At 40.0% G+C, this 16,117-nt stretch overlaps 1 protein-coding gene across 2 annotated transcripts in view; it reads right to left on the bottom strand.

Moving 5' to 3' along the window:
- Slc1a1 (solute carrier family 1 member 1) overlaps nucleotides 1-16,117 on the bottom strand; it is a 77,285-nt gene that overhangs the window by 17,782 nt on the left and 43,386 nt on the right. For both annotated transcript variants that reach the window (XM_078047599.1, XM_005324068.5), the window contains exons 3-5: nucleotides 3,588-3,680; nucleotides 1,639-1,753; nucleotides 226-268 (exon numbers count right to left, since the gene is read on the bottom strand). In XM_078047599.1, coding sequence (XP_077903725.1) covers nucleotides 226-268; nucleotides 1,639-1,753; nucleotides 3,588-3,680 — 251 coding nt within the window. The remainder of the gene's footprint in view (nucleotides 1-225; nucleotides 269-1,638; nucleotides 1,754-3,587; nucleotides 3,681-16,117) is intronic.

Genomic DNA, 16,117 nt, shown 5'->3' with positions numbered 1-16,117 from the left:
TTCGGGAAAAGGAAGCAGTGTAAATTATGACATGCATTTGACTGTTGGTTTGAAAGCAAGGATACAAAACAGAAAAGCCACTGAAACTCTTCATTCACAGGTGCACTGCCCACTGCCAGGTTTGATGGGATTACTTCCATTTCTTGGGTCATAGAAGGAAAAAATATACATTAACTGGTAATGGGAAGAAGAGAGAAACTCAAGGGTAAAAGACATTAATATTACCTGCTGAAAACAGGCTTGGACAAGGTTCTCAGGGAACATATTCCTGTTGGAGACATGAAAAGCAGTATTATAGGATGGCAAAAAAGTGTTTTTTTTTTATCATACTCAAATACATTGATAAAAAATGAGTGTAATATAGAATGAGTACTCTGATTTCTCCTCTGGTCTCTGTTTTGAAAAACACTTCCTTGTAATAAGATTTCTTTCTTGTTTGCCGAGCCTTAACTGAGTATAGAATGTTCTCCTAATCAAACGTCACTTAACCAGTTCACTGAGTAACTACAGTTGCTGAGCCCAGTGAAAAGCTGGCAGGTAGACACTTATAGTTGAGAGACAATTCTTTAATTTTCTGCACATTTCAGTTTTCATACATGAGACAATATTTCTACTAATAATCTGTTCCCAAATTCTTTATGCCAATTGCAAATATTATTGTAATTATTGAATTAAATGTTAAAGCATTGAAATATGGCTGTGAAAAAGACAGCGTGGTTTATATTAAAAACCAAGCTGAATGCCTGGAATCTCAATAGAGGCCAATGACTAAAATTTTCACTATTAAATTTGATATGAGGAGACAACTTAAATAAAAAGAAAAAGTGGAAGGATTTGGCACTTGACTTTCTTTGCAATTTTGAAGGGTTTGGGTTGCTTCACTCTACAGAAACTCAACCTGGAAATTGTAAAAGATGCATTTATAAGGGAACCATATGCAACAGAAATTATGAAAACACAATGAAGTGATACATTGAAACAAAGACTGTGACCCTATATCAAGAAAATTGGTGAATAAATGCTTTTAATTTTTAGGTAGGAAAAAATATGTAATACAGCTCCTATAACTTTTTTTTTTTTGTGTGTGTGTGGGGGGGATGTTGCTGGGGATTGAACCCATGGCCTTGTGCATGCTAGACAAATACTTTTATCACAGTGTCACACCCAGCTCTCCTAGAACACCTTTTGTGAGTCTCTGATTTAATTGCTACTTTAAGTCGACAAACCTATTTCTGGCTCTGTTTTAGATAAGAGGATTTTTCCTGTACAGTTAAAAAAAATGTATTTTTTCAAGTGTGAGGTTTTCTCCCTACAATTAAAAACAATGTGTATCTCCAAGAGTGCTACGGACTGACCATACAACCCAGTCCGACATCTTTATACAATAAAGATACTTTCTGCATCTCTGTCCATCCTAAATCATTACAGAGGACACTGTTGCTTCTAATCCTCTTGGAACCATGACCAGCAAGCAGTAATTACTTGCCATGTAATTTGTGGGGTCCAAGGTAAAATGAAGATGCATAATAATTTTAAAAATTACTAAAAATGTCAAGATAGAAGAGCATTAAAGCATGCACATGGCCTTGGCCTCCTGTAACTACACAGCTGGCACAACCAGGAAGCTAAGACTCTCACCTGATCAGGTCTAACATGGCATCTACTGTACTGACTTCCGGGGTGCTCCCCATCCTGTCGATTTCAGACACCTTCTGGGTGACACCAGGCTTGATGCTTACCACCAGCACAATACCTATGATCAAGGACAGTATCCACAGTGCATTAAAAAACTTCCAGGCCATGTGTGGTGGCATACGCCTGTAATTCCTGTAACTTGAGAAGCAGAGGCAGGAGGATCACAAGTTCAAAGCCTGCCTCAGGAACTTAACAAGTCCCAAAGCAACTTAAGTCAGACCTTGTGTCAAAATAAAAATAAAAAGGGCTGGGGATGTAGCTCAGTGGTTAAGTGCCTCTGGGTTTAATCCCTGGTACCAAAAATGTGAAAATAAAAAATAAAGAACCTTCCAGAACATTTGGCATCCTGGTGCATTCTTCTCACACTGTAATGAGGAGACCTGAAATTAACCAAATGCTGAGACATTCTGGCTTCCTTAATTACTTCCCCATTGAAATTCATAAGCAGAAGGAATTCTGCGCCCCACCCCCTTTAAGCATCTAAGAATTACTTCTGGAAATACCTATTGATGAGAATTCTTTTCTTTTCTTCAATTCATGAGATCAACCTAGGCAGGTGTGCGGGTGAAGGTACTTCATTTCCTAGTACAGGGAACCTGTTGATATCTTTCTTAATTTAGCCCACAGACGCTGGTCATTCTGCAGGTCATACAGAACAAGCTTTGTCTTGTCTATCTTCTTTACCAAAGGCCTTGGAAGAGCTAGAATGCTGTATTGTGGGCGAGTGTCCTTCAGGAGTGGAATGGAGAATAGATAGACAGGAACTGCAGGGAGGGAAGGTGCTTCATGCTGTAAGGAAGACCTGTCTGCGTGCTAGGTCATCTAAAAGCACCATTGTGATCTCTGGAAATAATGGGTTTCTGTCTCTCAAAGTGTCTAGCAGAAATGGGAGGTTGTAGAAGAGGCCAAGGCATTGAGGGATGTTTGACTAAAAGACAGAGAGGAAGAAAAGATATTTCCATGCCTTTCTTGCTCCTTTCCCAAGAGGAGGAAGTACTAAGGGGACTTTGGAGTGTAGAATGGGTCAGTTTTGCTTGTAGGACCAGTCGCTGGGCAGTAAAAGGGCTGTGGATCTTTTCTTTATGGCCCACTTTCCCCTGTCAGGGCTGCAGAAGGGATATATACCCAGTTAATTATAAGGCAATATCTTGCTTTTTCTCTGCTATTTTTTCTTTGTGCTGGATCCCCTTAAAGCGATACAACTTTGGTTTAGGGCTGGGCTCAGGCCCTCCTAAGCCCCTCAGCCTAATACCACTAAAATTTCACCATATCCCACCTCTTACCCATTCACTGAATGAGGGCTGCAAGGATCAGGCTGGCTGCAACATCTGAGAACATTTCCTTCCTTTCTTCCCACTCTGGGCACCCTTCTTAAAATGTCATGCTAGGTCATAAAAGATCTTGAAGCTACAAGAATAGCTCTTCCTTTATTAAAACTTTCTCTTTCTTCCTCGTACAAGTGGGATACTTAGCAATCAATACTGTTAGCTGTTAGCATTTGGTAAAATGTGAAATGCACTGAAGTCCTACCTTTCTGGAAATATGTATCATTATACTCAGTGCCACTATTATAGATTAATTATCCAGTTTAAGATTACATAAGCTCTTGGCTTCACTTTCTTCAACCAATGACTCTGATAAGGTATGGAACTGTCATCCACTTCCTTTTTCTTAGTAGAGACTCTAATAAGCAGTACCATGTCTAAAATTATGTCAGCATTGCATTGCCTTCACATAACAGGTGCAATGTAGACTTCAAAGCAAAAAGTTCTAGGGTAGTTCGACATATTACTTTCTGATTTAAAATAATCTTCATTTTTAACACTCCAACTACTTTTTGGATGAAAAGTCACAATTGTATAGGGGAATAAGGATTCAGAAATAAATATTACCTAGAATTACAGCAATGATGGTGGTACAGAAATAATATACTACAGCACGCAGTCCAATTTTTCCAGATACACTGGAGTCCAGTGCAGCAACACCTGGAAGGAGAGGAGGGAAAGGTCAAATTCATTCATTTTTAAGAGACAGAATTCCAGCTGGGCCTATAATCCCAGCAACTCCGGAGGCTGAGACAGAAGGATCATGAGTTCAAAGACAGCCTCAGCAAAAGGTGAGGCGCTAAACAACTCTCTGAGACTCTGTCTCTAAATAAATTACAAAATAGGGCTGGGCATGTGGCTCAGTGGTTGAGTGGCCCTGAGTTCAATCCCCAGTAATACCCCCCACCCCCCAAAAAAGACAGAATTCCAGGATTGGTGATTCAATTCTTAGGGTGTGAAATGAGGAGCTGAGAGGCCCATCTCACACCGTTTGGATAAGACACAATGGGCAAAAGAAGCACTTAAAAATTCCCAAGCTAAAAATTAAGAAATAGAGACCCGGGCAGGCTAACCACTTTGGTCTCTGTTGTTCTTGAGGGCAGTCATGAAGCAATTACAAGGAGTAATTGCTTCTGCAAGTGCTCTAAGAATCTTACCAGGATTTGCATATTATGTCATTCAATATCCTTTATGATAAACTGATAAAACTTTCCTGGAATTCTGTACTAAGGTAACAATTTATCTTGAAGAACTGAGATAGTACTCTTTGTTGCTTAATAAAAATCATGGGTGTCATGATTGTTTTTACGTCTGTCTTTTCTGTCAGGAAGCTCATTCAAGTAAAAAAGTAATATTTATGTGTGATTATAAAAGGATTCCATATTCATTACAATTAACTAGAACAAAAATAAAGATGAAAATAAAAGACTTTATCTAACCAACCACAGTTAATAAGCCAGTGAGTTTTTCTCCAATATTTTTTTCCTTGATGTTTTTAACCCACTGTCTTCTTAAGTTTGTATTATAAGCATTCTCTCTCATTGTTACAAACTTACCCTATTGATAATTTTAATGGCTACATAATCTCCCTGATCCTAATGTACTAAATCATCATTCACTTATTGCTAGGTCTTTAGACTGTCTCAGAACCTGATTCAATAATAATTCTTGGTAATTTCATTATCCACCCTTCCTAACATATTTCCTTCCTCTTTTCATGATTTTCAAATTGCTTCTAGTTGAGCAACTTTATGAGATGCCTTAAAATTTCTGTTTGAAAAAGGCACAGGTTCTGTTTCCAAAGGCACAGGTGATTTAAGAGACTTATGGCCACATCATTGGATCTAGTTTCAAATAGTCTTGGGATACCAAGAGGAGTGTTGCCTAAATTTAAGGGGGGTTTCTGGAATGCCAAGGACAGCTATATTAGAGGTGGAAGGCATATATCTCTGCTTGCTAGAAACCTTTGCCCTCCATCAAAAATGCTTGTATCGATAGAGTTGTGGCTCAGTAGTAGAGCACTTGCCTAGCATCTGTGAGGCACTGGGTTCAATCCTCAGCACCACATAAAAATAAATAAATAAAATGCTTGTATAAATGAAGTCAAATGATGCTCTCTAAATGGACTTCTATGAGGGGGATGGGAAAAATTGAGAAACAACCAAAGCAAGCTGTCATTTAAGATTTCAGACTTTAACCTATATAAGTTCTAAAATGAAGATCATGTTTTTGAGTCAAATTATCATCATAGAAAGTTATTTTGCATTTTCAACACTTATGAGTTTTCCTATAACTGTTTGCAAAGCCCTAAGTACAGGGTAACAGGAAAAAAGAAGAGGTTGTCACAAGGCAATCCCCAGGGAAAGGTAGTAAACCTGTATGGCTAACAGGATGCTCAGACAGTTTTATGGTTTCCCCTCCCACTATAAAAGGCTTACCCTTTCTTTTAAGTGACTGGGGGATTATGCTTCTCACATGTAATGGTACATACGTGACAGGAAAAATTTGCAAGGACAGTATCACCATTATGATGACAGATCTAAGTAATTTCTCACTTTACACACCCTATTCCTTGGGTTTGATTACTCTTCTGGAAGTTAATATTTTAAGAGAGGGAGCCCTGGCCTCTTTAGCAGCTACCCAGGAAGTTGTTAAAGGGCCATTCAGCAACCTCCAGGACAAGGTTTCGCAATCACAAATGACAGGCATGTTACAAGAGTCACATCCTAGAATATCCTTGATGATAGTCTATTCTCCTTGTTTGGGAAAAATGGAATTTGGTGTGCTGAGGGGAACTTCTTTCCTGACAGTAAGGCATTGAAAAATGACACTTATGCAAAGAACAACAATAATAAGCTGAAGGCCACAATTCACAAAAAGAACCAACAATCTCATTTTTAATTTAGATTTCTCTAATAAACAGCAAACAATAATGTAAATATGTTTGTTATTTTATGATTTTTAATACTATATGGTTATAAAATGTGCCTATTTCATTTTAGAGCTCAGTCTATTATTTTTTTTAAAATATTTATTCTCAATATCTTCATTTTACATTTATGTGGTGCTAAGGATTGAACTCAGTGCCTTGGGCTTGCCAGCCCCTCAGTCTATTATTTTGACAATTATAATTATTTACAAAAATAAGGGTAGGTTAAAAAGAAACAAGAAACTCATCACTTTAACACAATCCTATGTAAACTATAGAAGCACCTGTAATCCTGACTTCATGTAAGATGTATTTTCAGATATACTGTCCTTCTTTGGTAGATGTCCAATTTAAGCATGTTCCAGCCCCTAAAGGGCTGATAAGTGACAGATTCACAGGGTAGTTATGGAACCATTCCCTGATATGTGTTTGGTACCCTCTTAGGACTTTCTTCCAGCAGTGAAACAAATTAAATCTATGTGGGTAATTGTTTCCAGCATATGTTAATATGTCTTAATTTGTCTTAATGATTTGGCCATGGGCTGGTGCTTCCGATTGTACTTCAGGACTCAGCTGGCAATAAAAGCCTTCAGAATAATGAGCTTCTTGGTGGAAATATCTAGGCAAATACCTCCTGGAGCAGTCAATCAGCTCCTCTCAGCAGGAGCACGGCAACTATCTTGTAGTCACTGTTAGTAAGGGCTTGACTTCCCATTCCTCTCATCTATCTCATGCCTCCAGTATTCCTGGATATAGCAGAAAACTCTGTACTTATCTATGCTCTTACAGTTACACTTCTACTTCTCCAGTCATTAGTATTGGTTGTGGGGCAGAGCAGCACCCTAAATCCAGACTCTTGGATGATTTATAATGCATTCTTGGGGATATGGTGACTAGCACTATAGAGGGAAGGGACATATACAAGGAAAACAGCCTAGCCTTTGAAACCCTATATAATAGAACATTTCAGAACTTAATAACTATGAATGTCTGTCTGGATGGTCTGAACACCCCACCTGCCAACAATGATGGTGATGATGATGATGATGATAATTATAACAAAATATGATAATAATGATGGCAGAAGCCACTATACTGACTGCATATTACTCAGTCAACTTCTTTAATTCACATTGTAATCCTCAGAGACAGGCATTATTATTATCCTCTTTACAGAGGAGAAAGTTGTGGCTGAGAAAGGCTAAGTAATCACCATGAATATAAAGCTGGGGAGGTCAGTGGTGAAGCTGGGATCCCAGTCCTGGTTTGACCCCGAAGACCATATTCTTAACCACTATGCCACTGTGGTTTCATTCATGTGCTGCAAAATTCTAGACTGGTGCTATCCAGTGATACTTCCTGGGATGTGGAGATGCTCTGTATTTGTGCCATCCATCGAAGTAGCCACATACTACATAAGGCTAGTGAGCAATTGAAAAGTGGCTACTGTGCCATAGGAATTGTATTTCAATTTTAATTTAAATTAATTTCAACTGAAATAGCCACATACAACTAACAGCTATCACATTAGACAGCTCAATCTTTAGACCTTACTGGAGTGTTCAGCATTTAGTAGGTGCTCAACAATACTGAATGAACAGCTCAAGTTTAACTCCATTATGAAATTTGGTGAAGCCTCCTGACCTTGCCAACATAAGGGCAGGGAGAGGAAGAGATAAGACACAATCTCTGGGCCCATGGTGCCATATTGCTCCAAAGCCTGATGCTTATTCTTCTCTGGGTCTCCAGAACATTCAATAAAGCACTTTATGAATGTTTTCATGTCAAGCTTTCCACATGATGGGGAGAGCTACACTTTTTATAGGTCATCTTCCTTTTATCAACTGAGTCCATTCTAAAAGTCTATTTGTATGTCAGAAAAGTAGAACTCAGCAGGTAGCCTCCTTAGAATCACTTGTACATAGTGGTTACGTTGGGTTCTTAAGGTAGCCAAGAAAAACACTTGCCAAAAGCTTCTGGGTGAAAACATGCTTAACATCTTTGTGTCTCTCAACTTGTTTTTCTTTATTATGGTTCATCTCCCTCCCACAAAGTTTTAGACATTTTCCCCTTAATAACCACCTTCATGAAATTTTAGTACCACAAATTATGTGTTTATGTACTAAATGACTACATTTGCTTTTTACATAGAATAAAATCCCTCCCCTCCCGTGACCCTGCTGCTCACTTCAAATCAGCTTTTGCTGCCTTTAGGGTGATATTGCCACACTGGGAACTAGTGGTCAAGCTTAGTGAATATTTGCCATGCACATGGCACTATAATCCAGGGATCAGGCTCTGAAAGTGGTGCCTCTCCATCCCTAAGCAGAGATAGGCAGGACAGCATGTCCACATGGCTAAAACGTAGCCCTACCTTATGCTGGGTTTTACTCTCAACATCCACCTGGGTTTCCTGCTCTCAGGCATGGTGCCTGGAGAAATCTAGGGGACCTCCTCGATTTATAGTTCCAGAAACTCCTTCCTCCTGGGAGCTAATGGCTGTTCCACCGGAACTGACAAATGATAATAGACTGTGTGTTCATCCATCACAAAGCAGGTGCAAGAGGATCTGCACAGACATTAACACAAGTGTTGAAAAGCATTTACAGTAATGATCCTGTTGACTGCAATAATAAAAAAAATAAGGCTAGAGTTTTATATGTCTTTTTTGTATCATTTTTCTGGTAAATTGTTTTTATTATAGTTTATAAAGGCAGCTGATCTGTGACAGATTAGAAATTTTAAAAACAGGATTTTCTCATCTAGTTTAAGAACCAGATATTTTGTGAAGCCCTGGTGTACAGAATAGGTTCTGTGGACTTTCTGAGGATCAGGTGAGACTTGATGGAGCAGGTGAGACTTGATGGAACACCTGAATTAGACAGAAAAAAAATGCACAGGACTCCAGTTACCAATAAGGCCAGGATCATCCTTTGAACCAGGACAGTTCTGAGTTGGGCTATGGCCTAGAAACAGGGATAAGATCCATGGTTGTCCTTGGAAGTGGGGGGTACCCTGCTTTATTTTAGGAAAAAGCATTTGCTTTCTTTACCCCAGGAGGAGGCTCTGAAGAGCTGGGATGTTGGCTCTTGGCCAAAGCAGTAATCATCTGAACTTTTTATAAAAACACTGCAAAGGAAGCAGTGCCTGGGCCAAACAATAGCAAGTTTTAAAAATAAACATCCAAGAGCAAAAGACTCGTCAGAAAGCCCTCTGATGAAGCTGCCTCCCACAGGAGAACAAAGTTTTCATGACATTCCCTATCCATCTTGCAGTTAAGGTATCAAAATTAGCTTTGTCATTGGGAAGCTTTTTAGTCTGTCATTTGATGGTGCTTCACAATTTTGAATGGACACAACGTTCAAGAATCTCAGAGTTGCATAGGAGTTAGAGCCTGCTATGTGGACGACTCCTATCTATCTCCAGGGGAGTCCACCTGCATAGAGATAAACAAGCATGGGCTTTGCTGGGACAGATTGGGCTCAAATCCCAGCCTTCTCCTCCCAGACTCAGTTTCCTCATTGACACAGTGGAGATTTTAAATGCCTACCCCTCTTTAAGGATGATGGTGAGGAGCAAAGTGAACAACCTCTGCTTGCACAGCTGTCGTGAGGATTAGAATTAGTGTCTATAGCATGCCTGGGACAGTGCATAGACTAGTGCTAGGCAAGCAGTCCCCAATATTACAGAATGAATGATCAATATGATGCATGTCACTGAGCAATGAAAGGCACAACAGACCCGAACTTATCCCCCGCCTTTCATTCCTTCACTATATAATAACTAAAGAGATCTTCTGAATATATAAATGAAGTCGTTTTATACTCTGGTATAAACCTCCAATGGCACCGAAGATAAAAGAGAAAATTCTCACCCAGCAAATGAGAACCTATCTGCCTTTCCAGGCCCAACATGCACCAACTGCCCACCCATCACTTCCCATCCCTCTTCTAGAGTAATCCATGCCCTTCCCACCTCCAGGCCTCTGTACAGGCTCTTTCCTCTGCCTGAGTTGCTTTACTCTACTCTTCATTTGGCTTTTAAGATCTTTTTTTAAGGTACATCTCTGAGTGCAGGCCTTGATTTTCTTGCTTGGAGTCCTGTGCATATCATGTTTCATAATTTTTCATCAGTGAGCTCATTATTTAACATCTGTATTTCTCACTAGATGGTAAGCTCCATGAAGTCAGGAAACCTAGATATCTCTTTGTCCACCAATGTATACCTGGTGCCCAGCACATCAGACATGTTGATTGAATAAATAATGTGGTTACACATATATCGTTGCCTAGCTGAGATTTATCTCCCAGGCTCTGGCCCCTGGGCAGCAGAATGTTCCAGTGTGGAATTCATCAGGCCCAGGTGTTGCCCTTATGATCTGTGTGATCTTAGAAAAGTGGCTTAATCCCTCTCCAACCTCTTGTTTCCTTATCCTTAAAGATGCAGATAGGACCCCACCTACTCCACTACTTCACAGGGTTGTTACAAGGAGTCAACAAACAAGTTCATGATTTTTGAACTATGAAAAAAAATTTTTTAATTCCCTGGAGAAAACAAGGCTGGATATGATCTCACTTTGTTAGTCCAGGGCACAGGGAAATCTGACAGCCTGGATTAATATCCCTGGGAGATTAAAAGGCAAGAGAAAAGGCAGAGGGGAGTATGCAAAACATATTTCTATGCACACTTCACCTATACATCTTTATTTCTTAGAGACATTAATATAAAGAACTTCCTTAAAATAGGTGATATCATCACCCTAGACTAATCTTTGAAGTAAACAAAATAAACCAGTTCTTGGGCAGAATCAAGCAAGGTCACTTTATAGCCACTGTCCACATTTGATGTTCAAAACATGTGTCAAGAAGCAGTGGCTGGTCTCTTGGTTCTTTGGTAGACCGTGGGCTGTTTTAACATTTTTTAATACCATGGAGTGTTGTGGTATTTAGATTTGGGACCAATTGTTCAGAAAATCCCATAACATTTTTAGGAGGCTTATTGTTCAATAAAAACATTAAACACACCCCAGAGGATTCGAGGTATTTAACTGTTCTCTAAAGTTCATGAATGCTTTGACATCAGCAGCCAGCTTAAGGCTCAATGGGAGGTTTCTGTTTTTCTGCCACAACATAATTATTATTATCATTATTTGACGTTTTGCTTTTCCTTATCCTATAAAATTGGTAGCTAAAGCTTCTAGGCAGAAGCTTCTTGTATGCTGGTGAACTTCACAAACTGTTATAAAAAAGATCAAGTCTTTTTTATATTGTTTTCATTTCCTGAATTAAGGCATTTGGTGCCTCACATGTATGTAGCTAAATCCTAATTTGAAACTTGTAGCTCCTGGTGCCAATTCGGGGATTTTCCAGAAACTTTTGACAGTGGACAAAAAGAAGTAAATAAAAAATTATATAGTATTCTAGATGCGTTATTACACAAAACTAGTATTACTCCTAATTGAGAGTGAGGACACATTAAGTAACTCATGCATGGTTTCCAGGCTGGTAAATGGCACAATCAGGATTCAAACCCAGGTAGTGTGGGTTTGTACTCTTAACCACTAGATGCTCCTGCGCTTCTATGATGAACACTTTCCCACCTGAAGCTTATTCAGGGTGTCCCTTTGTAGAAAATGGCACAAGTGGCAGTCACTGCTATAACTTCCCTGTGCCTATAGGCTCAAGTCCACACAAAGCCAGTGAAGCCACATGCTCACTCTTCTATCCCATTCCTCCTCCCTGTGTTTCTAGTACATCAATTAAATCTCACTGCTTTCCCAGATGGTATGCATTCAGCCATTTTCTTCCGTCTGGAATATCCTTTTTCCTTTCTCTTGATTCCTATCTTTCCTTCAAAATCCCACCTCTCTGTTCCTTCCACTGCTCTCATTCCCACAAAGCACTTACCACATAGCATTGTAATACAGTCTCTCTTTCTTGCTAGGATAGGATTTAATTTACTGTCTTGCATGCCTAGCATACAGCCTGGCTCATTGAAGATGGAATGAATGAATGAAGTCTCCTAGGTCTATGCATTCAACACACTGGAGGATCATTCAAATCCCTGCTGGGTTTCTCTCTCCTTTTTAAAGAAACACAACTGGGTTATCTTATAGTAAAAACAGGGCTGCAAACTAGTCAAGTAGCAGTTTAGGCATAAGAAAGCTCATTCATGGTTGACTCTTGGGCTTCACAGTCTCAGGGAGAGACTGAAGCAGGGCATGTTTACCCCCTGCCACTTTTCATGTTATTACTGGGCAAATGGCACAACCATTAAGGAAACTTTACTTCTTTTACACTTTATGTTCCTTTTGTCTTTGGTGTGTGTGGGGGGGGAAGCATTACAGAAATCAAATTAATATAAGTCCCTTGGATTTAATAAGTGTGTTCTTATTCAACACACATCTTGATGATCTTAGGGAAAGGTTTAACTCATGTGAAAAAAACTGCTTAACTTACCTTATTTTCCTGGTTCCCAAATAAGGCTGGGGATAGGGCCAGGGGGCACTTACAAGGCAGGAAGAGACAACTGCTTCCAGGTGTTGCAGTATTAGGCCACAACCTTCCCCAGGGTGGAGTTTTATAAAGAACCTTGAAGTGATAATTTTCATAAAAAATGAACTATATAACAGACAATGACAGTTTCAAGAAAGAGTGCAACTTCCACAGCTGAAGTTGGCATTACAGCTCCTAGATACCTATGTTTACAAGCAGTGGCTTATAATTAACAGCAAGTTGGATAGCCACGTGATATGTGCAACTCTGGTGTCTTCTTGCCAACAAGAAGATTCCTGTACCTGGCTATTGGAAGACTGTGCTCCATGACCAGATGGTTGATAGGTGGTTTTCTGTTAGTTTTCATACAGTTGTTATTAATAAATGTTTTTCTGACTAAAACTGAACCCTGTTTCAGGGAGGCACATGGCATGGTTCTTTCCACTGGCGGATGTGGGATCATTTCCAGGTACACAGCTGCCTTTGAGTAAATGAATACACAGCCTCAACCAATGCCTTTCCCAGCCCAAACAATCCAAGTGTGTCATCTCTTGCAAAGCCTGAATTTTAAAATAAGGGTCTTCAGAATCTCTGGCCCATTTCATTTTATTCTTCTCCATCCTCTTTATTTCTTTGTATCTCTCCAGGGCATTTATACTCATGTTCAGTGCTGTGGTTTATTTTGCCACATGGATTTAATCTCAATTAGATTGTTTTTAGAGAATCAGGATCCAGTCTTGTCTTTCATGTGCATCAGGGGCCTCATGTTTTGGTAAATAAATGTTTTACTGGCACCCAGCCAATCAACATCATCTACATATTGTCAGGGGCTGTTTTCCCATGGTAACCAGAGTTAGGAAACTGGACAGAAAATGAATGGCCTCAAAAGCCTGAAGCATTTACTGTTTTGCTCCTTATGGAGAAACTTTAGTGACCTCTGTTTGAAAGGTAACCACTCACATATGTATTCTACATCTGTTACTGAATAAATACTCTTTTAGGTCTAAGCTTTTATAAAGCTTTAAACATTTTTTTCCTTTGGCTAGAAAGTAGTGGAAAACTTTTGCCCTTAAGGTTAAGGTCAAGACCTAAAAACTTTGAGATCCTGATGTAGAAGCTGAAGTAACTAGCATTTAAAAGTCTGGAGAATTTTTATTTTTTTAATCTTCTGAGGGTTGGGCCTTAACTTTATCTTTTATTGTTGTTGTTGTTAGTGGTAGATGGACACAATACTTTTATTTTAAAAATTTATTTATTTTTATGTGGTGCTAAAAGCACTCCACCACTGAGCTACAATCCCAGTCCTTAACTTTATCTTTGAAGAAGTTCCCCACAAATGTAGATTCAATCACCCAACTAATGTTCTTTTGGGGAATGTAAAGTCCTTGATACATGGAAGGTAAATGGTTTCTTCTGATATCTAAATGTGATTTGCCCAGGAAGTAGAATCCGTCCACAAAAAGTGGCCTGAGAGGGGAGTGTGGGGAAAGGAGAGAGTTTTCTTGGCTTGGTATGAACTTGGAATACACTGAGCTGCTTCTTGAGTCTGAGTAGGCATTTGCAGGAAATCCAGACTGAGATGTCACAGGAATGGTTAGGAACGAGCTTCTCTTCTCTGCAGGAGGAAATGTCCACAGGAACCAGCATGGACTTGGCTCATCCTGACCTGGTCAGACTCCAAGTTCTATGGGCTGGATGGGAAGGCAATAACCCAAAAGGTACAACTAGTGTGCCAATTCTACCTATGTTCCCTGATGGAGCCCATAAGGTAAGACCTACCCCTTGGGCCTGCAAGGTTTTCTCTGGAGTAGGTATTCCACAATGGCAAGCTTTAGAGGAAATAATTGCATTTGGGTCAGGACAGGAAGACCTATGTGATAGTGAAGCTCTTCCTTCTTAGAACCTGGTGTCAGGTGCTGGGGCCTGGGGTGCAGCAGTGCTTGGCTGGAGACATAAACTGCACCAGCTTCCTGGAGGCAGGTTGGCAACTAAACAGAGGGTATCCCTGTTAAGGAACTCTAGGACCTTTGGAAGATCCTTTTCAGGGAGCAGCTGGATGTCTCCATTTGTTTTTCATCTGCTTTTGGTCACCCCCAAACCTTGAGTAATTCTCTGGTCTATGTAACAGTCTGCCCTTACCCACACCATAGAGAATTAAGCAGTTGCTCCTTTTTAAGAATGAACAGAGAGGTGTGACAATCACAGCAGACACCAGGGGGCGCCGTAGTGCCCTGGAGCACTTCCGGCCCAGGCAGTGTGAATGGAAGAGTATGGCTAAGAGCAGGGGCATATGCAGAGGAATCTTGGAGTGGGACTGGAGGGGCTCTTCTGTTCCTGTGCTGGTCACAAGAGGCTCTGGTCATCAGAACTGGGGTACTATGCTGGGCACTGGCACAGTGGCACATACCTTTAATCCCTGCAGCTCAGGGAGCCGAGGCAAGAGGATCCTGAGTTCAAAGCCAGCCTCAGCAAAAGACACTAAGTAACTCAGTGAGACTCTGTTTCTAAATAAAATACAAAATAGGGCTGGGGATGTGGCTCAGTGGTTGAGTGTCCCTGAGTTCAATCCCCAGTACCCACCCCTCCCCTGCCCCACCAAATGGAATAATTAGGGTACTATGACTTGAATTGAAACTCAATGGCTACTAAGACCTGGGCCAGTATTTTTCCAGAGTCACAGTACTCAGGCATACAAGCCACCTCCTCTTTTTGTTTTGCTGGTGGTTTGACGTAAATACAGCTTAGAAACCTAAATGTTAAAAGGGCCCAAACACAGATCATCCTCACCATGGCAGAAAGGTGAGTTTTTTTTTTTTACCAGCTGATGGTAAGTCATGGAGAAGATTCTGTTAGTGCCCCCACTATCTGTCTGTCTCTGAAAATGCCTTCAGATTATATTAAGTGTGCCTTCTCTTTTACATTCTTCTATTTTAAAGCAAATATGAGACATTATGTTATTTCATCCCCACATAATTCCACATGCATTTTTTAAAAAAGAACATTTTCCTTAATTAACTCTATGCCATTATCATCTCTAACAAAATGATCAGAGATCTTTGATATCATCTAATATCAAGCCTATATTCAAATTTACCTGATTAAGATAGTTTCTTAACATCATCTTCTTATAAATTATCCTGTTTAAAAACTATCATCCTATTTTAAAAAACTATCGTCCTATTAAAAAAAAAGCTATAAAGTAATAAGCATTTTTATGTCACCAGAGGCTTTCATGGCCCTTTTTTTTTTACCTGTTAATTTGGCAAGGAATATTCAGGAGCACAAATTATTAGTCTTGGGTCTCAGTGATAGCGGTATTTATTCCTCTAATTCATGTATTCCTGAGGGATACATTCAATCTGCATAGCTTCCACAACATCCTCCTTTGGCTAGTGACCTGCTGGGTTTTCCAAGGCTTTTGCAATGTGAAAACTGCCCTTCCTGTGAATTCTCCATGCCATCATCTGGGTGGGGAAATGGAATGATGCTGCAGGGCTAGGGTGAATGACCTGCACACCGGGCTAAAAGGGGCACTGAGCTGGCAGGAACAGGGAGCAGAGCTGGGAGAAGAGGAGTAGGGAAACTACCAGAGGCAAAGTCTGAGGAGCACAGAGTAGAATTCATCCCACTTTCTGCCATTAAACAAAAGAAAGGGGAAAACACAAAACAAGACA

This window comes from Ictidomys tridecemlineatus, chromosome 4 (assembly GCF_052094955.1).
Source record: "Ictidomys tridecemlineatus isolate mIctTri1 chromosome 4, mIctTri1.hap1, whole genome shotgun sequence".
NCBI lineage: Eukaryota > Metazoa > Chordata > Mammalia > Rodentia > Sciuridae > Ictidomys > Ictidomys tridecemlineatus.
Note: the sequence above shows the minus strand (reverse complement) of the source record. Positions and strands in the feature narration are given on the sequence as shown.